This window comes from Aquarana catesbeiana, linkage group LG10, assembly GCF_042186555.1.
Source record: "Aquarana catesbeiana isolate 2022-GZ linkage group LG10, ASM4218655v1, whole genome shotgun sequence".
In the NCBI taxonomy this organism is placed as follows: Eukaryota; Metazoa; Chordata; class Amphibia; order Anura; family Ranidae; genus Aquarana; species Aquarana catesbeiana.
This window is the reverse complement of record NC_133333.1, coordinates 2,192,282-2,215,454: the sequence shown is the minus strand read 5'-3', so window position 1 is coordinate 2,215,454 and position 23,173 is coordinate 2,192,282. Positions and strand designations below refer to the sequence as shown.

The window sequence follows — 23,173 nt, the reverse complement described above, 5'->3', positions numbered from 1 at the left end:
AAAATAAAAACCTGATTCTATAACAGGCGAGTCTTAGCTGGAGTTGGTCTTTAATTATCTAAAACAAAATGTCCCTCCCCTATGAAGAGCCACATCGGGTCTGTCACTGATCCTCTGCTGCCCTCTAGTGGTCCCCATGTCACTGCGCACCTCCCCCCCCCCCCCACCTCTATTAACCCTTCAGTCTTTGATGTGTGCAGACACTCCCTACTCACAGCCGCTCTCCACATTGTTGCGGTTTCGCCATTCTGTAATTCTTCTTCAGCGTCTTTGGAAACTTTGCAGGATCCACGTCTGGGTACGGCGGGGCGCCTGAGACAGAGACAGAGACAGACGTCCAATTTATATCTGTTACTTTGTATCTCTTTATAAACATTGATCAGATGGAAGATAAACAATGTTACTTTGTATCTCTCTATCTCCCCCATCTGATCAATGTTTATAAACAATGTTACTTTGTAGATGTGGAAGGAGATTATTGGGACTTTTAGGGCAGCTTCAACTAGACAGTAATTGACATCATGAATAAAAGGTTAACAATTTATTGAATTATATCATTAAAACATTATTTAATATCTAATGATCTAATAACATTGTCCTGTTGTCTGTATTTTCTCAGCAGTACAAATGTAAACACTCAATACTCTTCTTAAAGTATCAGCAGTTTTTCCTCCCCTGAGGAAGCCCCAGAGGGTGAAACATGTTGGGAGTGTTTACATCTGTACTTCTGCGAAACAAGACAATGTTATTCAATCATTTGCTTATATTTTGGAATGTTTTAATGATGTAATTCAATAAATTGTGAACTTTTTATTCATGTTGTCATATACTGTCTAGTTGAAGCCGCCCTAAAAGTCCCAATAATCTCCTTCTAAATCGTCCTATGAAGGGCGCTCAGAATCTGTTCTCATTCACCCACACTACTAACTAATGTGACTCTGTACCCCCCCCCCCCCCCATAATGTATATTTGTAGCCAAATCTTTCTGTTTCCAGCCAGGAAAGGGTTAGAACCCCTGGCAGATTTTTTTTCCCCTGGTTATGTTCCACTGGGGAGATTTTCCTTCACTTCCTTTCCTGGAGACACCACAGGAAGTCAGAGTGCGGGAAACCTTCCCTCACACAGATGTCACAAGGAAAATGAATATTATTTAAACTGACCTGCGGCTTCATTTATAATCTCTCCAGATAATGACTTTTCCAGCTGACTCAGCGGAATCTCACCCGTCCTTCACCTTTCTTATCACCGCTATATATATATATATAATGTGATCAGGTTACCAACACGCCATGACTCTGCCCTCATCACCGCTATATATAGATATATACACTATATTTCCAAAAGTATTGGGACGCCTGCCTTTACACACACATGAACTTTAATGACATCCCAGTCTTAGTCCGGAGGGTTCAATATTGAGTTGGCTCCGCCCTTTGCAGATATAACAGCTTCATCTCTTCTGGGAAGGCCGTCCACAAGGTTTAGGAGGGTGTCTATGGGAATGTTTGACCATTCTTCCAGAAGAGCATTTGTGAGGTCAGGAACTGATGTTGGAGGAGAAGGCCTGGCTCACAGTCTCCTCTCTAATTCATCCCAAAGGTGTTCTATGGGATTGAGGTCAGGACTCTGTGCAGGCCAGTCAAGTTCCTCCACCCCAAACTCACTCATCCATGTCTTTATGGACCTTGCTTTGTGCACTGGTGGGCAGTCATGTTGGAACAGGAAGGGCCGCCCCCAAACTCCTCCCACAAAGTTGGGAGCATCAAATTGTCCAAAATGTCTTGGTATGCCGACGCCTTAAGAGTTCCCTTCACTGTCACTAAGGGGCCAAGTCCAACCTCTGAAAAACAACCCCACACCATAATCCCCCCTCCACCCATACCATAACCCCCCCCACACCATAAAACCCCCCCCACACCATAATCCCCCCTCCTCCCACACCATAATCCCCCCTCCACCCACACCATAATACCCCCACACCATAAAACCCCCCCACACCATAATCCCCCCTCCTCCCACAACATAATCCCCCCTCCCCCCACACCATAATCCCCCCTCCACCCATACCATAACCCCCCCACACCATAAACCCCCCCCACACCATAATCCCCCCTCCTCCCACAACATAATCCCCCCTCCCCCCACACCATAACCCCCCCCACACCATAATCCCCCCTCCTCCCACAACATAATCCCCCCTCCACCAAATGGTTTGGACCATTGCACAAAGCAAGGGGTGGAGGAACATGACTGGCCTGCACAGAGTCCTGACCCCAACCCCATAGAACACCTTTGGGATGAATTAGAGCGGAGACTGCGAGCCAGGCCTTCTCATCCAACATCAGTGCCTGACCTTACAAATGCTCTTCTGGAAGAATGGTCAAACATTCCCATAGACACCCTCCTAAACCTTGTGGACGGCCTTCCCAGAAGAGGTGAAGCTGTTATAGCTGCAAAGGGCGGAGCCAACTCAATATTGAACCCTCCGGACTAAGACTGGGATGTCATTAAAGGTCATGTGTGTGTAAAGGCAGGCGTCCCAATACTTTTGGTAATATAGTGTATACTTTGATCAGGGGACCTACCAATACACGGTACACATGATTCTGCCCTTACCTAGAGTCACCATCTCATACAGGAAGATGCCGAACGACCACCTGCAGGGAGAGAAGGAGAAGCTGTGAGAAGACGCCTTCCGATGATCACATTTACAAATTGTATATGAAACGCGTCGGGACTGAGTGCTATTCCCATGGAAAACCTGCAAGATGATTGGCTGGCTCTGTGTGCATACAAATGGCTGAAGTGAGCGGAGCAATAATAATTGACGTGGAAGCGTGCTCATTTCCAGCTACAGGCTGAAGCATTTCACCATCTGCTCTGCCCTGATTGGTGGATCAGATCACTATGGGGGTGGCGATATGTCCCCCCAGCCCGGTGTTCTGACAGGAAGTGACCCCATAAGAAAAACGATTATTTCTAGGTCTATGTGGTCGGTATGACCCCCCCACACTTACACATCGCTCTTCTCGGTGACGCTCGGCTCTCTCAGCCGTTCTGGCGATTGCCATTTTACGGGAACCCGGGCGGCTCTGCTGGTTGGGAAGGACCCGGTCCGGTGCTGTACACTGGCCAATCCCAGTCCACACAGCCGGACACTCATATCCTCGTGGATGAGGACGTTACACGCCGCCACGTACCCGTGTACCAGATTGTGCGTCCCGCTCAGATATTCCTGGAAGAGAAATGGAGCGATCACTCAAGGGAGGGGGAGGGGTCTGATCTCTGGTCGGGGGGACAGGACGGGGTCTGATCTCCGGGTGGGAAGGGGGGATGGGGTGTTCTGATCTCTAGTCAGCAAGTAGATAGGGAGGGTTCTGATCTCCATTCGGGGGGATCTGATCTTCAGGCGGGAAGAGGGGATGGGGAGGGGATCTGATCTCCGGTCTGGAAGGGGGGATGGGGGTGTTCTGATCTCTAGTCGGAAGGGGGGTGTTTGGGGTGGAGGTGTTCTAATCTCTAGTTGGGGGGTGTTCTGATCTTCAGTCGGGGGGGGGGTGGGGGTGTTCTGATCTCTAGTCAGGGGGGGTTTGAGGTGGGTGTGCTCTGATCTTTAGTCGGGGGGTTCTGATCTCCGGTCGGAGGGGGGGTGGGGATGTTCTGATCTCCGGTCAGGGTCAGAGTTTGGGGACAGATTATGGGGACAGATTATATGGATAGAGTTTGGGGACAGATTATGGGGTCAGATCATGGGATCAAATTATATGGATAGAGTTTGGGGACAGATTATGGGGTCAGATTATGGGGTCAGATTATGGGAACAGATTATGGGGTCAGATTATGGGGACAGATTATGGGGTCAGAGTTTGGGGACAGATTATGGGGTCAGATTATATGGATAGAGTTTGGGGACAGATTATGGGGTCAGATTATGGGATCAGATTATGGGGTCAGAGTTTGGGGACAGATTATGGGGTCAGAGTTTGGGGTCAGATTATGGGGTCAGATTGTATGGATAGAGTTTGGGGACAGATTATGGGGACAGATTATGGGGACAGATTATATGGATAGAGTTTGGGGACAGATTATGGGAACAGATTATGGGGTCAGATTATGGGGACAGATTATGGGGTCAGAGTTTGGGGACAGATTATGGGGTCAGATTATATGGATAGAGTTTGGGGACAGATTATGGGGACAGATTATGGGGTCAGATTATGGGGTCAGATTATGGGGACAGATTATGGGGACAGATTATATGGATAGAGTTTGGGGACAGATTATGGGAACAGATTATGGGGTCAGATTATGGGGACAGATTATGGGGACAGAGTTTGGGGACAGATTATGGGAACAGATTATGGGGTCAGATTATGGGGACAGATTATGGGGTCAGAGTTTGGGGACAGATTATGGGGTCAGATTATATGGATAGAGTTTGGGGACAGATTATGGGGTCAGATTATGGGGTCAGATTATGGGGACAGATTATGGGGACAGATTATGGGGACAGAGTTTGGGGACAGATTATGGGGACAGATTATGGGGACAGATTATGGGGTCAGATTATGGGGACAGATTATGGGGACAGATTATGGGGTCAGATCATGGGATCAGATTATGGGGACAGATTATGGGGACAGAGTTTGGGGACAGATTATGGGGACAGATTATGGGGTCAGATCATGGGATCAGATTATGGGGACAGATTATGGGGACAGATTATGGGGACAGATTATGGGATCAGATTATGGGGACAGATTATGGGGACAGAGTTTGGGGACAGATTATGGGGTCAGAGTTTGGGGACAGATTATGGGGTCAGATCATGGGATCAGATTATGGGGACAGATTATGGGGTCAGAGTTTGGGGACAGATTATGGGGACAGATTATGGGATCAGATTATGGGGACAGATCATGGGAGTCAGAGCTTGGGGTCAGATTTGTGGGACAGATTTTTCCATAAACAGTCATTCTGGGGGGGTTCCTCACCAGTCCGCTCGCCACCTGTGAAGCCATGGAGAAGACATCTTGCTCGGTGATGCTACAGACGGCACTCGGTGTGTCGGCCATCTCCTCCTGTGGAGAACAGATGCATTATGGGAGAAGAGAAGAATGTGGAGTCCAGATATCAGTACTGCTGGGAAGAATGGGGGTCCGCTGTGGATTATCGGGGCTAATACACGTCTTGTTTTGTGCTTGTGATCAGTTGGAATATCTGATATCTATATTCAGACTGGGAGGAAATGGTATATGACGGAGGCAATCAAGCAGAGTGTGGGACGTTCCGTCACATTGGTGGCAAGCAGTGGGACGCTTCCTGCAGTCTGGGACATCCAAACTTCCATCTGGATCCAAGGTCCAGATAGCAGAAGAGGAGAGGTACAGATACCAGCCGCCATGGATGAGGAATTCAGAAGGAGGTTGCGAGAGATGCAGGTACAGCACAGAGGACCAGTATCAGAGCAGGTCCTGCTGGGATGGTGTGATTCTATTCGCTGCAAACTCTGGAAGGAAGCTCTAGCCCGTGAGCAGCGACACCAGGGAAAAGTTCTCCCCTCCATCCAGGAAAAGTACTGGTCGCAGTATGGATTGCGGGTGCAGTTTTTGGGGAAAAAAAACGCACAAGGAGCAGAGCTCTGCTAACTTTTGCCCAGCACTGATAGCATCTTCCACGGACAGGAGATGGTGAACCTCTATCCCCAGACACCAGTTGCAGAGACAGGGTATTTGATAGACTTTTCTGCTGAGGAAGAACAACCTGATGATCTTCCAGCAGAAGAGCTGCTATCAGGGCCAAAGTTCAGTGTGCTCTGCCCAGCACCAACAGCAGTATCTGTGGAGTTGCAAGGAACTTCCCCAGCTGAAGTGCTGGTCACCAGACAGAGGGTCCAAGACCTCTTCCTGGTGACACCTGTGGCAGTTCCGGAGGCTCAGGGTGAGAAGGTGGCAATCACTTCCCAGCAGCAGATACAGGGGGAGAAGGGAGAGGAGGTGTTCGTTGTCCCTCCTCAACAGTTGGCCAGGATGGAAAAAGCGGTCTTTCCTCCCCAGCAAAGATCTGTGCACCTGGGAGACAATACCAGTGAAAGGGAGTTCCAACAACAGACGGCTCCCCAGAATGCGACACCAACCCAGCTAAAGCGCTGGCAACCGGACAGAGGGTCCAAGACCTCTGCCCCACACCTGAGGCAGTCCTGGAGGCCCAGGGTGAGGAGGTGGCGGTCACTCTCAAGCAGCAGATCAGGACCCCTAGCTAAACCCAGCAGAAGTGCTGGCAAGCGGGCAGAGTACTGCTGGCCTCTGCCCTCAACTAACAGAGGACAGATTTCCTGTAAAGGTGAATGGGACTTCAGTCTCCACCTGTCTACCCCAGGGATGGAGGGCAGTCAGCCTAGATGCCCAACAGCATGATGGACTGAGCTCAGCAACCCTATCTTCTCTCTTGTGGCTAAAGGGACTCCAGGGGGAAGGACCAGTCCGCACTCCCCCCCAGCAGCGGGTATGTTCTATGAGAGAGGCAGAGGTTGGCTGGGTGAGTAATGCTCTGTTTGGAACAATTTGTTTGTGGGCACAGGCATTAGAGGACTGGAACTATGGACTAACTTCGGAGTCAACCCGTCTGGGGTCTTCTCCTGTGTTAGTCTTCTTCCAAAAGGGGAGAAATGTGACGGGAGGGCCCGTGGAACCCAGAATCCCTTGGAAAGGTTGGGAAACCCTTGCTTCAGCTCCCCATACACCTCTTATGTCTAAGTCACCCTGTGCTATCCTGGCACAGGGTGAGTGAGAAAATATATCTTGGATTACTTAAAATGGGACAGTAATATTTGTCCACAATATCTCCCAGGATGTATGTAAAGACTATTCTTGGTTTGTTTGATTCTGAACTCATCATGTTAGTTGATAGAGCTGATCACATTGTCCTCTGTATAATGTAGGAGACGGGCCGACTCCTGCTGGAGCTCCTGCTATTGTGTGAAGGTGTCCTGTGTTTCTACTTATGATAATGTATAATCCAATGTGTGAAGCTCGGTGACAACAAGTCTGACCTGTAGAGAAATCCTGATTAATCATACAATGCTCAGGAGGGCACGGAGTCACATCGGCTGCTTTAAGGGATTAGTTAATTAGCTCATGTTAATTAGGTTTCTGGTTACAGTTGTATTGTTAGAGTAATATGAGCAGGAGGGGGGACCTCCTCTTCTACTGTATATAAGACTTGTATTTTGGTTCTAATAAACAGTCCATGTTCAGCAACTAAACAAGTATCGTCTTGTTTTGTGCTTGTGAGCGGTTGGAATATCTGATATCTATATTCAGACTGGGAGGAAGTGGTATATGACGAAAGCACTCAAGCTGAGTGTGGGACATTTCATTACAAGGACTTCCTGAGGTCCTGATAATCCAGAGTTCTCCCCGTTTTTTTTAGGATACTATACGTGGACTGGATGGTCCCCCCCAGGACAGAAGACGACCTCGCTCTTACCTCATGTGATTCCCGCAGGAAGAGCAGAAGATTCCCGAGTGTCATGGCCTCCATGATGAGACACATGGGCGGGGCCTCCGTCTGACACCACAACATCCGCACCACGCCCCCATGATTACAGACTTCATTGTAGAACTTCAGGAGGTCAATGAAGTCCTGGACCTCCCCGGGACTGCACTTCTCTGGAGGGAACATCGGGGGTCAGCATTATCGGTGACATCATCCAATCTATGACATCATCCCATCACCTCAGATCTCCCACTCACCGGACAATTCCTTCAAGATGACCTCACATCTGTCCTCCCCCTTCCCAACAAGAACTGCCCGACTGATTGGACCAAAGTGTCCCACACACAGGACCGCCCTGTCTTCCACCCTCCAATCCTGCGGCAGCTGCTTCATCTCCAGCACGGGGTCCGGGGCCCCAAGAGGATATTCATAGACCCCGCCCATGTTCACCGCATAATCACCGTTCCGAGCATCTGATGGGAAAAGACAATCACAGGAACCGATTATTGCCCTGGGTGACCGATATTGTACAACCCGACTACACACAGCGCATCCCATCCTCATCCCTGGACCATCACCCAGAGATCCTCCTGTATATGGGGTCACCTCATACAATCTGATCTCTTCCCAGAGATCTCCCGTATATGGGGTCACCTCATACAATTTGATCTCCACCCAGAGATCTCCTGTATATGGGGTCACCTCATACAATCTGATCTCCTCCTAGAGATCTCCCGTATATGGGGTGACCTCATACAATCTGATCTCCTTCCAGAGATCTCCAGTATATGGGGTCACCTCATACAATCTGATCTCCACCACATGGTGTCACCTCATACAATCTGATCCTATGAGATCTCCACCCAAAGATCTCCAGTATATGGGGTCACCTCATACAATCTGATCTCCTTCCAGAGATCTCCAGTATATGGGGTCACCTCATACAATCTGATCTCCACCACATGGTGTCACCTCATACAATCTGATCCTATGAGATCTCCACCCAAAGATCTCCAGTATATGGGGTCGCCTCATACAATCTGATCCTATGAGATCTCCGTACCTCCCGTCCTCTCTCCAGCATCCCGTTTATCCCCTCTCTTCCTCGAGAACAGTCTCCATAGGATGATGATGACGGTCAGCAGGGTGGAGGAGGAGAGAAGTGTGGGGACGATGATGATGGAATTCTGCCAGCCGTTCTCATCTGCAACAAAGAACCGAGGATGAGGAGAAACCCGACAGACATCGAGAGCAAATTGACACATTAATGGCAAAGCTCTGCAGGTGCGGTAGTCTATGGGGCGCGGTAGTCTGCGGGGTGCGATAGTCTGCGGGGCGCGGTAAATTGTGGGGCGTGGTAGTCTGCGAGGCGCGGTAGTCTGCGGGGGCGGTAAATTGTGGGACGCGATAGTCTGCGGGGCGCAGTAGTCTACGGGGCGCGGTAGTCTACGGAGCGCGGTAGTCTGCGGGGGCGGTAAATTGTGGGGCGCGATAGTCTGCGGGGCGCAGTAGTCTACGGGGCGCGGTAGTCTGCGGGGCGCGGTAGTCTGCGGGGTGCGATAGTCTGCGGGGCGCGGTAAATTGTGGGGCGCGGTAGTCTGCGGGGCGTGGTAAATTGTGGGGCGCGATAGTCTGCGGGGCACGGTAGTCTGCGGGGCGCGGTAGTCTACAGGGCGCGGTAGTCTACGGGGTGCGGTAGTGTGCGGAGGCGGTAAATTGTGGGGCGCAATAGTCTGCGGGGCGCAGTAGTCTACGGGGCACGGTAGTCTGCGGGGCGCGGTAGTCTGCTGGGGCGCGGTAGTCTGCGGGGCGCGGTAGTTTGCGGGGCGCGGTAGTCTGCGGGGGTGGTAGTCTCCGGGTACGGTAGTCTGCGGGGGTGGTAGTCTCCGGGTACGGTAGTCTGCTGGGGTGGTAGTCTCCGGGTGCGGTAGTCTGCGGGGGGGCGGTAGTCTGCGGGGGGCGGTAGTCTGCGGGGCGCGGTAGTCTGCGGGGCGCGGTAGTCTGCGGGGGTGGTAGTCTGCGGGAGTGGTAGTCTGCAGGGTGCAGTAGTCTGCGGGGGGAGGTAGTCTGTGAGGGATGGTAGTCTGCGGGGCGCGGTAGTCTGCAGGGGGTGGTAGTCTGCAGGGGGTGGTAGTCTGCGGGGGCGGTAGTCTGTGAGGGGCGGTAGTCTGCGGTGCGCGGTAGTCTGCGGGGGGCGGCAGTCTGTGCGGCGCGGTAGTCTGCGGGAGTGGTAGTCGCCAGGGTGCAGTAGTCTGCGGGGGGCGGTAGTCTGTGAGGGGTGGCAGTCTGCGCATCGCGGTAGTCTGCGGGGGGCGGCAGTCTGCGCGGCGCGGTAGTCTGCGGGAGTGGTAGTCTGCAGGGTGCGGTAGTCTGCGGGGGGGCGGCAGTCTGCGCGGTAGTCTGCGGGAGTGGTAGTCTGCAGGGTGCGGTAGTCTGCGGGGGGGGGTGGTAGTCTGCGGGGGGCGGCGGTCTGCGGGGGGCTGTAGTCTGCGGGGGGGGGCGGTAGTCTGTGGGGGGCGGTAGTCTGCGGGGGGCGGTAGTCTGCGGGGGGCTGTTGTCTGCGGGGGGCGGTAGTCTGCGCGGCGCGGTAGTCTGCGGGGGTGGTAGTCTGCGGGGTGTGGTAGTCTGTGGGGGGCGGTAGTCTGCGGGGGGCGGCAGTCTGTGCGGCGCGGTAGTCTGCGGGGGGCGGCAGTCTGCGGGGGGCGGTAGTCTGCGGGGGGCGGCAGTCTGCGCGGCGCGGTAGTCTGCGGGGCGGTAGTCTGCGGGTGCGGTAGTCTGCAGGGGCGGTAGTCTGCGGGGGGCGGCAGTCTGCGGGGGCGGCAGCCTGCGGGGGGCGGCAGTCTGTGGCGGGCGGCAGTCTGCGCGGCGCGGTAGTCTGCGGGGGGCGGCAGTCTGCGGGGGGCGGTAGTCTGCGGGGGCGGCAGTCTGCGCGGCGCGGTAGTCTGCGGGGGCGGTAGTCTGCAGGGTGCGGTAGTCTGCGGGGGCAGTAGTCTGCGGGGGGCGGCAGTCTGCGGGGGCGGCAGTCTGCGGGGGCGGCAGTCTGCGGCGGGCGGCAGTCTGTGGCGGGCGGCAGTCTGTGCGGCGCGGTAGTCTGCGGGAGTGGTAGTCTGCAGGGTGCGGTAGTCTGCGGGGGTGGTAGGCTGCAGGGTGCGGTAGTCTGCGGGGGCGGTAGTCTGCGGGGGGCGGCAGTCTGCGGGGGCGGCAGTCTGCGGGGGGTGGCAGTCTGCGGGAGTGGTAGTCTGCAGGGGGCAGTAGTCTGCGGGGGGCGGCAGTCTGCGGGGGGGCGGCAGTCTGCGGGGGGCGGCAGTCTGCGGGGGCGGCAGTCTGCGGGGGCGGCAGTCTGCGGGGGCGGTAGTCTGCGGGGCGCGGTAGTCTGCGGGGGCGGCAGTCTGCGGGGGCGGCAGACTGCCGCGGGGGCGGTAGTCTGCGGGGGCGGCAGTCTGCGGGGGCGGCAGTCTGCGGGGGGCGGCAGTCTGCGGGGGCGGCAGTCTGCGGGGGCGGTAGTCTGCGGGGCGGCAGTCTGCGGGGGCGGTAGTCTGCGGGGGGCGGTAGTCTGCGGGGGCGGTAGTCTGCGGGGGCGGCAGTCTGCGGGGGGCGGTAGTCTGCGGGGGGCTGTAGTTTGCGGGGTGCGGTAGTCTGTTATAAAAATAGAGCTGGAAATGTTATTATGCGCGTTGCGCCACATTGATGGTCCAGATGATTGGCTGTCCGCACACCACACCCCTCATTGTGAATGGGCCCCATGGAGGGTTCACAGAGCTCTGTGACTGAAGCGGGATGTCAGAATTCTTACTTGGGTGGAAATCCTCGGAGGAATTCATGGATCTCGGCGGTCCATCGATCCCGGACCAGTCCACAACCACGGTAGGCCAGTCCCTGGAACAGAGAGAAGGACACTGACATGACGGAACAACGGAATGATCTGATTGGCTGCTACAGACAACAGACCCCTCTGGTGAATTAATAGAGTCATTATAATACCCGCCCACACCTCCCTCCAATCACATTGCTTCCCTCTGTGGCGTCGGTGTCATAGATGATCACATCGGTACAAAGATTGATCGCTGATCCAAGCGCAGAACCTCCTGGCAGCCAATCAGATCTGACAACAGTAAACTGCCATCTGGTTGCTATGGGTTATTACACTTGTCTGAGGAGTTGTGCCTTAGGTGGAGGTGACTCTGATTATTGATCTGCCGGAAGAACGGTGTCATTAATCAGCTACAGGCGGTATCAGATCGGTGTCAGGCCCGCCCGGCGTTATCTGATTATTGAAGAGATCAAAGTCCAGCGAGGTCACTGCGTGTCACATGACAACGCTCCCCTCCCCCCCCCCCCCCGGGTGACACCAACCTCACAATGATAATCTGATGACTGGTGGCGCTGCCATGGCGTCCTTATAACATGTCCCCGTCCTCCTACACTGAGGTCACATGTACACCGACAGCTTCGTGTGTTTACTTCCCTCCACGAGGCCTCAGCGGTGCCAACTGTGAGCACAGCAAAGTCTGCCAGGTTCAGGGTGTCACCGGTCTGTGTGTGTACAGTGCTGGACATCGATGGTGTCACCGGTCTGTGTGTGTACAGTGCTGGACATCGATGGTGTCACCGGTCTGTGTGTGTACAGTGCTGGGCATCGATGGTGTCACCGGTCTGTGTGTGTACAGTGCTGGACATCGATGGTGTCACCAGTCTGTGTGTGTACAGTGCTGGGCATCGATGGTGTCACCGGTCTGTGTGTGTACAGTGCTGGACATCGATGGTGTCACCGGTCTGTGTGTACAGTGCTGGACATCGATGGTGTCACCGGTCTGTGTGTACAGTGCTGGGCATCGATGGTGTCACCGGTCTGTGTGTGTACAGTGCTGGACATCGATGGTGTCACCGGTCTGTGTGTGTACAGTGCTGGGCATCGATGGTGTCACCGGTCTGTGTGTGTACAGTGCTGGGCATCGATGGTGTCACCAGTCTGTGTGTGTACAGTGCTGGGCATCGATGGTGTCACCGGTCTGTGTGTGTACAGTGCTGGGCATCGATGGTGTCACCGGTCTGTGTGTGTACAGTGCTGGACATCGATGGTGTCACCGGTCTGTGTGTACAGTGCTGGACATCGATGGTGTCACCGGTCTGTGTGTGTACAGTGCTGGGCATCGATGGTGTCACCAGTCTGTGTGTGTACAGTGCTGGGCATCGATGGTGTCACCGGTCTGTGTGTGTACAGTGCTGGGCATCGATGGTGTCACCGGTCTGTGTGTGTACAGTGCTGGGCATCGATGGTGTCACCGGTCTGTGTGTGTACAGTGCTGGGCATCGATGGTGTCACCGGTCTGTGTGTGTACAGTGCTGGACATCGATGGTGTCACCGGTCTGTGTGTGTACAGTGCTGGGCATCGGTGGTGTCACCGGTCTGTGTGTGTACAGTGCTCGGCATCGGTGGTGTCACCGGTCTGTGTGTGTACAGCGCTGGGCATCGATGCTGTCACCGGTCTGTGTGTGTACAGTGCTGGGCATCGATGGTGTCACCGGTCTGTGTGTGTACAGTGCTGGGCATTGATGGTGTCACCGATCTGTGTGTGTACAGTACTGGACATTGATGGTGTCACCTACCACCAATCACTGCCAACTGACACCAACCACCAATCACTACCAACTGACACCAACCACCAATCACTACCAACTGACACCAACCACCAATCACTACCAACTGACACCAACCACCAATCACTACCAACTGACACCAACCACCAATCACTACCAACTGACACCAACCACCAATCACTACCAACTGACACCAGCCACCAATCACTGCCAACTGACACCAACCACCAATCACTGCCAACTGACACCAACCACCAATCACTACCAACTGACACCAACCACCAATCACTGCCAACTGACACCAACCACCAATCACTGCCAACTGACACCAACCACCAATCACTGCCAACTGACACCAACCACCAATCACTACCAACTGACACCAACCACCAATCACTGCCAACTGACACCAACCACCAATCACTACCAACTGACACCAACCACCAATCACTACCAACTGACACCAACCACCAATCACTACCAACTGACACCAACCACCAATCACTGCCAACTGACACCAACCACCATCCACTACCAACTGACACCAACCCCCAATCACTACCAACTGACACCAACCACCAATCACTGCCAACTGACACCAACCACTACCAACTAACACCAACCACCAATCACTACCAACTGACACCAACCACCAATCACTACCAACTGACACCAACTGCTGGTTGGAAGTTAAACAGTGAGGACCTTGAGTGGAGAGGGAACAAGTCTTTCTTTTTGACTGCTGGTGTTTGCTGGGCGGCATTTTTAGGTTGTTTTGGGGGCTTTTCCTTGTTGCTTTTTAACACCTTTTTCTTACACTTTTAGTTGTGTACCTGTGTATTGTCTTGTTGTGTACCTGTGTATTGTCTTGTTGTGTACCTGTGTATTGTCTTGTTGAGTACCTGTGTATTGTCTTGTGTACCTGTGTATTGTCTTGTTGTGTACCTGTGTATTGTCTTGTTGTGTACCTGTGTATTGTCTTGTTGTGTACCTGTGTATTGTCTTGTTGAGTACCTGTGTATTGTCTTGTTGTGTACCTGTGTATTGTCTTGTTGTGTACCTGTGTATTGTCTTGTTGTGTACCTGTGTATTGTCTTGTTGTGTACCTGTGTATTGTCTTGTTGAGTACCTGTGTATTGTCTTGTGTACCTGTGTATTGTCTTGTTGAGTACCTGTGTATTGTCTTGTTGTGTACCTGTGTATTGTCTTGTGTACCTGTGTATTGTCTTGTTGTGTACCTGTGTATTGTCTTGTTGTGTACCTGTGTATTGTCTTGTTGTGTACCTGTGTATTGTCTTGTTGAGTACCTGTGTATTGTCTTGTGTACCTGTGTATTGTCTTGTTGAGTACCTGTGTATTGTCTTGTTGTGTACCTGTGTATTGTCTTGTGTACCTGTGTATTGTCTTGTTGAGTACCTGTGTATTGTCTTGTTGTGTACCTGTGTATTGTCTTGTTGTGTACCTGTGTATTGTCTTGTGTACCTGTGTATTGTCTTGTTGAGTACCTGTGTATTGTCTTGTTGAGTACCTGTGTATTGTCTTGTTGTGTACCTGTGTATTGTCTTGTGTACCTGTGTATTGTCTTGTTGAGTACCTGTGTATTGTCTTGTGTACCTGTGTATTGTCTTGTTGAGTACCTGTGTATTGTCTTGTGTACCTGTGTATTGTCTTGTTGTGTACCTGTGTATTGTCTTGTGTACCTGTGTATTGTCTTGTTGAGTACCTGTGTATTGTCTTGTTGTGTACCTGTGTATTGTCTTGTGTACCTGTGTATTGTCTTGTTGAGTACCTGTGTATTGTCTTGTTGTGTACCTGTGTATTGTCTTGTGTACCTGTGTATTGTCTTGTTGTGTACCTGTGTATTGTCTTGTGTACCTGTGTATTGTCTTGTTGTGTACCTGTGTATTGTCTTGTTGTGTACCTGTGTATTGTCTTGTTGTGTACCTGTGTATTGTCTTGTTGTGTACCTGTGTATTGTCTTGTGTACCTGTGTATTGTCTTGTTGTGTACCTGTGTATTGTCTTGTTGTGTACCTGTGTATTGTCTTGTTGTGTACCTGTGTATTGTCTTGTTGAGTACCTGTGTATTGTCTTGTTGTGTACCTGTGTATTGTCTTGTGTACCTGTGTATTGTCTTGTTGTGTACCTGTGTATTGTCTTGTTGTGTACCTGTGTATTGTCTTGTTGTGTACCTGTGTATTGTCTTGTCGTGTACCTGTGTATTGTCTTGTCGTGTACCTGTGTATTGTCTTGTTGTGTACCTGTGTATTGTCTTGTTGTGTACCTGTGTATTGTCTTGTGTACCTGTGTATTGTCTTGTTGTGTACCTGTGTATTGTCTTGTTGTGTACCTGTGTATTGTCTTGTTGTGTACCTGTGTATTGTCTTGTTGTGTACCTGTGTATTGTCTTGTTGTGTACCTGTGTATTGTCTTGTGTACCTGTGTATTGTCTTGTTGTGTACCTGTGTATTGTCTTGTCGTGTACCTGTGTATTGTCTTGAGTATTAGTGCCAGGAAGCTAGCTGTTAGGTAATTTGGACAGGGTAAAATCCCCAAATCCTCTCTAAATTTAATAGGTACGATGCCCGGCGGGTGTGGAGAGGCGACTCTTTGTACATCTTGCCGTATGTATGCGTTCCTTGATCATCCGATCGAGGGCGAATACTGCTGTGCAAAATGTAAGCACATTGTTTCCCTGGAAGCCCAGGTTCTGAATCTGGGGAAGCAACTGTCAGCACTGAGAAGTCCCTCCATACTAAAGGTGAGCCAGGAACGTACACGGCAGGTGCCGGCAGGGGCCAGCACAGAGGGGGGTGGAGACAAAGAGGTGCCGGCAGGGGCCAGCACAGAGGTGGGTGGAGACAAAGAGGTGCCAGGAGGGGCCAGCACAGAGGGGGTGGAGACAAAGAGGTGCCAGGAGGGGCCAGCACAGAGGGGGTGGAGACAAAGAGGTGCAGGAGGGGCCAGCACAGAGGCGGGTGGAGACAAAGAGGTGCCGGCAGGGGCCAGCACAGAGGCGGGTGGAGACAAAGAGGTGCCGGCAGGGGCCAGCACAGAGGGGGTGGAGACAAAGAGGTGCAGGAGGGGCCAGCACAGAGGGGGTGGAGACAAAGAGGTGCAGGAGGGGCCAGCACAGAGGGAATGGAGACAAAGAGGTGCAGGAGGGGCCAGCACAGAGGGGGTGGAGACAAAGAGATGCAGGAGGGGCCAGCACAGAGGGGGTGGAGACAAAGAGGTGCAGGAGGGGCCAGCACAGAGGGGGTGGAAACAAAGAGGTGCAGGAGGGGCCAGCACAGAGAGGGTGGAGACAAAGAGGTGTCGGCAGGGGCCAGCACAGGGGGGTGGAGACAAAGAGGTGCCGGCAGGGGCCAGCACAGAGAGGGTGGAGACAAAGAGGTACCGGCAGGGGCCAGCACAGAGGGGGTGGAGACAAAGGGGTGCAGGCAGGGGCCAGCACAGAGGGGGTGGAGACAAAGAGGTGCAGGCAGGGGCCAGCACAGAGGGGGTGGAGACAAAGAGGGGCCAGCACAGAGGCGGGTGGAGACAAAGAGGTGCCGGCAGGGGCCAGCACAGAGGGGGTGGAGACAAAGAGGTGCCGGCAAGGGCCAGCACAGAGGGGGTGGAGACAAAGAGGTGCCGGCAGGGGTCAGCACAGAGGCGGGTGGAGACAAAGAGGTGCAGGAGGGGCCAGCACAGAGAGGGTGGAGACAAAGAGGTGTCGGCAGGGGCCAGCACAGGGGGGTGGAGACAAAGAGGTGCCGGCAGGGGCCAGCACAGAGAGGGTGGAGACAAAGAGGTACCGGCAGGGGCCAGCACAGAGGGGGTGGAGACAAAGGGGTGCAGGCAGGGGCCAGCACAGAGGGGGTGGAGACAAAGAGGTGCAGGCAGGGGCCAGCACAGAGGGGGTGGAGACAAAGAGGGGCCAGCACAGAGGCGGGTGGAGACAAAGAGGTGCCGGCAGGGGCCAGCACAGAGGGGGTGGAGACAAAGAGGTGCCGGCAAGGGCCAGCACAGAGGGGGTGGAGACAAAGAGGTGCCGGCAGGGGTCAGCACAGAGGGGGTGGAGACAAAGAGGTGCAGGAGGGGCCAGCACAGAGGCGGGTGGAGACAAAGAGGTGCCGGCAGGGGCCAGCACAGAGGGGGTGGAGACAAAGAGGTGCAGGAGGGGCCAGCACAGAGGGGGTGGAGACAAAGAGATGCAGGAGGGGCCAGCACAGAGGGGGTGGAGACAAAGAGGTGCAGGAGGGGCCAGCACAGAGGGGGTGGAAACAAAGAGGTGCAGGAGGGGCCAGCACAGAGGGGGTGGAAACAAAGAGGTGCAGGAGGGGCCAGCACAGAGGGGGTGGAGACAAAGAGGGGCCAGCACAGAGGCGGGTGGAGACAAAGAGGTGCCGGCAGGGGCCAGCACAGAGGGGGTGGAGACAAAGAGGTGCCGGCAAGGGCCAGCACAGAGGGGGTGGAGACAAAGAGGTGCCGGCAGGGGCCAGCACAGAGGGGGTGGAGACAAAGAGGTGCCGGCAAGGGCCAGCACAGAGGGGGTGGAGACAAAGAGGTGCCGGCAGGGGTCAGCACAGAGGCGGGTGGAGACAAAGAGGTGCCGGCAGGGGCCAGCACAGAGGGGGTGGAGACAAAGAGGTGCCGGCAGGGGTCAGCACAAAGGCGGGTGGAGACAAAGAGGTGCCGGCAAGGGCCAGCACAGAGGGGGTGGAGACAAAGAGGTGCCGGCAGGGGTCAGCACAGAGGGGGTGGAGACAAAGAGGTGCCAGCAGGGGTCAGCACAGAGGGGGTGGAGACAAAGAGGTGCTGGCACTAGCAAAGAGTAGATGGGTGACAGTCAGGAAGGGTAGAGGGGGAAGTGCCAGAGAGGCCGATCCAGGACTGGAGCATCCCAATAAGTACGCTCCATTGAGTGACATTGGTGAAACCAGTCAGGGACCAGCACTGCTGGAGATGAGGGACTCTCCTAGCTGCCAGGGGAAGAACTCCTCCAGTGAGAGTGGGGGGGCAGCAAAGGGAAAGGAAAGACAGATTCTGGTGGTAGGGGACTCAATTCTTAGAAGGACAGAGAGGGCAATCTGTAACCAAGACCTGAAGCGCCGAACAGTATGTTGTCTACCGGGCGCTCGGGTTCGGCACATCACGGATCTTGTGGACAGATTACTGGGAGGGGCTGGGGAAGACCCGGCTGTCATGGTGCACGTTGGCACCAATGACAAAGTCAGAGGCAGATGGAGTGTCCTAAAGAACGATTTTAAGGACTTAGGAGCTAAATTGAGGAAAAGGACCTCCAAGGTAGTGTTCTCAGGAATACTACTGGTACATCGAGCCACACCAGAAAGGCAGAGGGAGATTAGGGAAGTAAACAAGTGGCTGAAGAGCTGGTGTAGTAAGGAGGGGTTTGGGTTTCTGGAGGACTGGGCCGACTTCTCAGTCGGTAACCGGTACTATAGAAGGGACGGACTGCACCTAAATGAGGAGGGTGCAGATCTGCTGGGAATGAAGATGGCCAAAAAGTTAGAGGGGTTTTTAAACTAGGCGATGGGGGGGAGGGTCCAGAGACAGTGATAGCCAGCGTGGAAGATATTCCAGAGGGTAGTATTGGGGGCATTAGTGGTAGGTTAACCAAAGCACAAAAACACAAGGTGAGTATAGTAGCAAGTCCTAGTTGCAATCTCAGAACACCCAATACGAGGACAATATGCGACCGGTCTAAACTATGTGGCATGTTCACTAATGCCAGGAGCCTGGCGGACAAGATGGGTGAACTAGAGATACTGTTGTACGAGGAGGATTTGGATTGTGTGGGAATTTCAGAGACCTGGTTCAACAGCTCTCATGATTGGCTGGCAAACATTCAAGGGTATACCCTATACCACAAGGATAGAGAGGGTAAAAAAGGGGGAGGGGTATGCCTATATATCAAGAATAATGTACAAGTGAATGTGAGAGATGACATCACTGAGGAAGCTAGGGAGGAGGTGGAATCTTTATGGGTAGAGCTCCAAAGGGATGAAGCTAAGGGGAAAATAATACTGGGAGTATGCTATAGGCCCCCTAACCTGAGGGAGGAAGTGGAGACGGATCTCCTATCACAAATTGGATTAGCAGCAAGGATGGGAAGTGTTATCATAATGGGGGATTTTAATTATCCAGACATAGACTGGGCGGAGGGAACCGCGCATTCATTTAAGGCTCGCCAGTTCCTTAATGTCTTGCAGGACAATTTTATGGGTCAGATGGTAGACGCACCAACTAGAAATAAAACATTACTAGATCTACTGATTACCAACAATACAGACCTGATCACGGATGTGGAAATACGGGGCAATTTAGGTAACAGCGATCACAGGTCAATTAGTTTCAGTATAAATCACACAAATAGGAAACATGAAGGGAATACAAAGACACTGAATTTCAAAAGAGCCAACTTCCCTAAACTACAAACCTTGCTAAAAGGCATAAATTGGGATAAAATCTTAGGAACAAAGAATACGGAGGAGAGATGGGTTTGCTTTAAGAGCATATTAAATAAGGGCATTAGCCAATCCCATTAGGTAATACATTTAAAAGAGCGAACAAAAGTCCTGGATGGCTTAACTCCAATGTAAAAATGCATATAAAAGCAAAGGAGAAGGCCTTCAAAAAATACAAGGTTGAGGGATCATCCTCAGCATTCAGAATTTATAAAGAATGCAATAAGAAATGTAAGGGTGCAATTAGGACGGCTAAGATAGAACATGAAAGACACATAGCGGAGGAGCGCAAAAAAAATCCCAAGAAATTCTTTAAGTATATAAACAGTAAAAAAGGGAGGACAGACCATATTGGCCCCATAAAGAATGAGGAAGGACATCTGGTTACAAAGGATGGGGAGATGGCGAAGGTATTGAATTTATTCTTCTCCTCAGTCTTCACGAGTGAATCGGGGGGCTTCAGCAACCAAAACTGCAGTGTTTATCCTCAGGACACAACACAGGAAGCACCTACATGGTTAACAGAGGACGGAATTAAACGTAACATTAATAAATCACATTAATAAATCACCGGGACCAGATGGCTTGCATCCGAGGGTACTTAGGGAACTCAGTCAAGTAATTGCCAGACCGTTGTTCCTAATTTTTACAGACAGTCTACTGACTGGAATGGTACCAGCTGATTGGAGAAAAGCCAATGTAGCACCAATATTTAAAAAGGGCCCAAAAAACATCCCTGGGAATTACAGACCAGTTAGCCTAACATCAATAGTATGTAAACTCTTGGAGGGGATGATAAGGGACTATATACAAGATTTTAGTAATAAGAATGATATCATTAGCAGTAATCAGCATGGATTCATGAAGAATCGTTTTTGCCAAACCAATCTATTAACCTTCTATGAGGAGGTGAGTTGCCATCTAGATAAAGGAAGGCCCGTAGACGTGGTGTATCTGGATTTTGCAAAAGCATTTGACACAGTTCCCCATAAACGTTTACTGTACAAAATAAGGTGCGTTGGCATGGACCATAGGGTGAGTACATGGATTGAAAACTGGCTACAAGGGCGTGTTCAGAGGGTGGTGATAAATGGGGGGTACTCAGAATGGTTAAAATGAGAAGAAAAGAGGTTTAACCTTAAACTACGTAGAGGGTTCTTTACTGTAAGAGCGGTAAGGATGTGGAATTCCCTTCCACAGGCGGTGGTCTCAGCAGGGGGCATCGATCGTTTCAAGAAACTATTAGATAATCACCTGAATGACCACAACATACAGGGATATGTAATGTAATACTGACACATAATCACACACATAGGTTGGACTTGATGGACTTGTGTCTTTTTTCAACCTCACCTACTATGTAACAATCACTGCCAACTGACATCGATCACCAATGAATGACACCGATCTTTTCACCGTAATGACACAGAATAATAGGATAGCGCCCCCATCTTTTGTATAGGGGGGGAGGGGGGGCTCTGTCTTTAGAGGTAACTGACAGTCCAATTGGAGAACACTGATTGGCCGGTCCATGGAATCGAATGTGATCTCTGAACAGAAAAACTGTGAAAAATCATCAATAATTCTCCATCATCTGTGTGACCAAAACTGGCCATACACTGTACAATCTGATTGTACAATCTCCGACAGAGGACACACCTCCCAACCAATCTGATTGTACAATCTCTGACAGAGGACACACCTCCCAACCAATCTGATTGTACAATCTCCGACAGAGGACAGACCTCCCAACCAATCTGATTGTACAATCTCCGACAGAGGACACACCTCCCAACCAATCTGATTGTACAATCTCTGACAGAGGACACACCTCCCAACCAATCTGATTGTACAATCTCCGACAGAGGACAGACCTCCCAACCAATCTGATTGTACAATCTCCGACAGAGGACAGACCTCCCAACCAATCTGATTGTACAATCTCCGACAGAGGACAGACCTCCCAACCAATCTGATTGTACAATCTCCGACAGAGGACACACCTCCCAACCAATCTGATTGTACAATCTCCGACAGAGGACAGACCTCCCAACCAATCTGATTGTACAATCTCCGACAGAGGACAGACCTCCCAACCAATCTGATTGTACAATCTTCGACAGAGGACACACCTCCCAACCAATCTGATTGTACAATCTCCGACAGAGAACAGACCTCCCAACCAATCTGATTGTACAATCTTCGACAGAGGACACACTTCCCAACCAATCTGATTGTACAATCTCTGACAGAGGACACACCTCCCAACCAATCTGATTGTACAATCTCCGACAGAGGACAGACCTCCCAACCAATCTGATTGTACAATCTCCGACAGAGGACACACCTCCCAACCAATCTGATTGTACAATCTCTGACAGAGGACACACCTCCCAACCAATCTGATTGTACAATCTCCGACAGAGGACAGACCTCCCAACCAATCTGATTGTACAATCTCCGATAGAGGACAGACCTCCCAACCAATCTGATTGTACAATCTCCGACAGAGGACAGACCTCCCAACCAATCTGATTGTACAATCTCCGACAGAGGACAGACCTCCAAACCAATCTGATTGTACAATCTCCGACAGAGGACAGACCTCCCAACCAATCTGATTGTACAATCTCCAATAGAGGACAGACCTCCCAACCAATCTGATTGTACAATCTCCGACAGAGGACAGACCTCCCAACCAATCTGATTGTACAATCTCCGACAGAGGACAGACCTCCCAACCAATCTGATTGTACAATCTCCAATAGAGGACAGACCTCCCAACCAATCTGATTGTACAATCTCCGACAGAGGACAGACCTCCCAACCAATCTGATTGTACAATCTCCAATAGAGGACAGACCTCCCAACCAATCTGATTGTACAATCTCCAATAGAGGACAGACCTCCCAACCAATCTGATTGTACAATCTCCGACAGAGGACAGACCTCCCAACCAATCTGATTGTACAATCTCCAATAGAGGACAGACCTCCCAACCAATCTGATTGTACAATCTCCAATAGAGGACAGACCTCCCAACCAATCTGATTGTACAATCTCCGAAAGAGGACAGACCTCCCAACCAATCTGATTGTACAATCTCCGACAGAGGACAGACCTCCCAACCAATCTGATTGTACAATCTCCAATAGAGGACAGACCTCCCAACCAATCTGATTGTACAATCTCCAATAGAGGACAGACCTCCCAACCAATCTGATTGTACAATCTCCGACAGAGGACAGACCTCCCAACCAATCTGTATACAATCAGGTGAGTCCTGGCAGTACATAGCTGATGGCAGATATAAAGGAGATTGTACAATCAGATTGTATGTAATGTATGGGGGGTCATATCAATGTCTATGAGGAATCTGTGTATGGAAATCGATCCTCTGACTCCTTTTCCATCGTTCTCTCATATTGTTCCATTGTTTCCCTCTATCCTCTTCCATCGTTTTCTGGTATCCGGTGACACCGAGGATGGGGACACGGTTAGTGACAGAGAATCTCCCCCCCCCCCCCCCCCGAGGTCTCACCTGCGGGTTGTAGTGAAGAGTCAGCTCTGCGGTCCTCTCAGGTGACAATGACACTTCTTCTTCTT

General features: G+C 51.8%; 1 protein-coding gene across 4 annotated transcripts in view; it reads right to left on the bottom strand.

Moving 5' to 3' along the window:
* Positions 1-23,173, bottom strand: part of LOC141110214 (tyrosine-protein kinase STYK1-like) — a 27,974-nt gene extending 4,801 nt beyond the window's left edge. Inside the window, exons 1-9 of one of the 4 annotated variants that reach the window (XM_073601456.1) lie at positions 23,109-23,173; positions 11,291-11,373; positions 8,561-8,701; positions 7,755-7,970; positions 7,489-7,670; positions 4,995-5,081; positions 3,018-3,235; positions 2,617-2,657; positions 216-312 (exon numbers count right to left, since the gene is read on the bottom strand). In XM_073601456.1, coding sequence (XP_073457557.1) covers positions 216-312; positions 2,617-2,657; positions 3,018-3,235; positions 4,995-5,081; positions 7,489-7,670; positions 7,755-7,970; positions 8,561-8,701; positions 11,291-11,318 — 1,010 coding nt within the window. In that variant the 5' untranslated portion in view covers positions 11,319-11,373; positions 23,109-23,173. The other 3 variants (XM_073601453.1, XM_073601455.1, XM_073601457.1) reach the window with 3 other exon arrangements.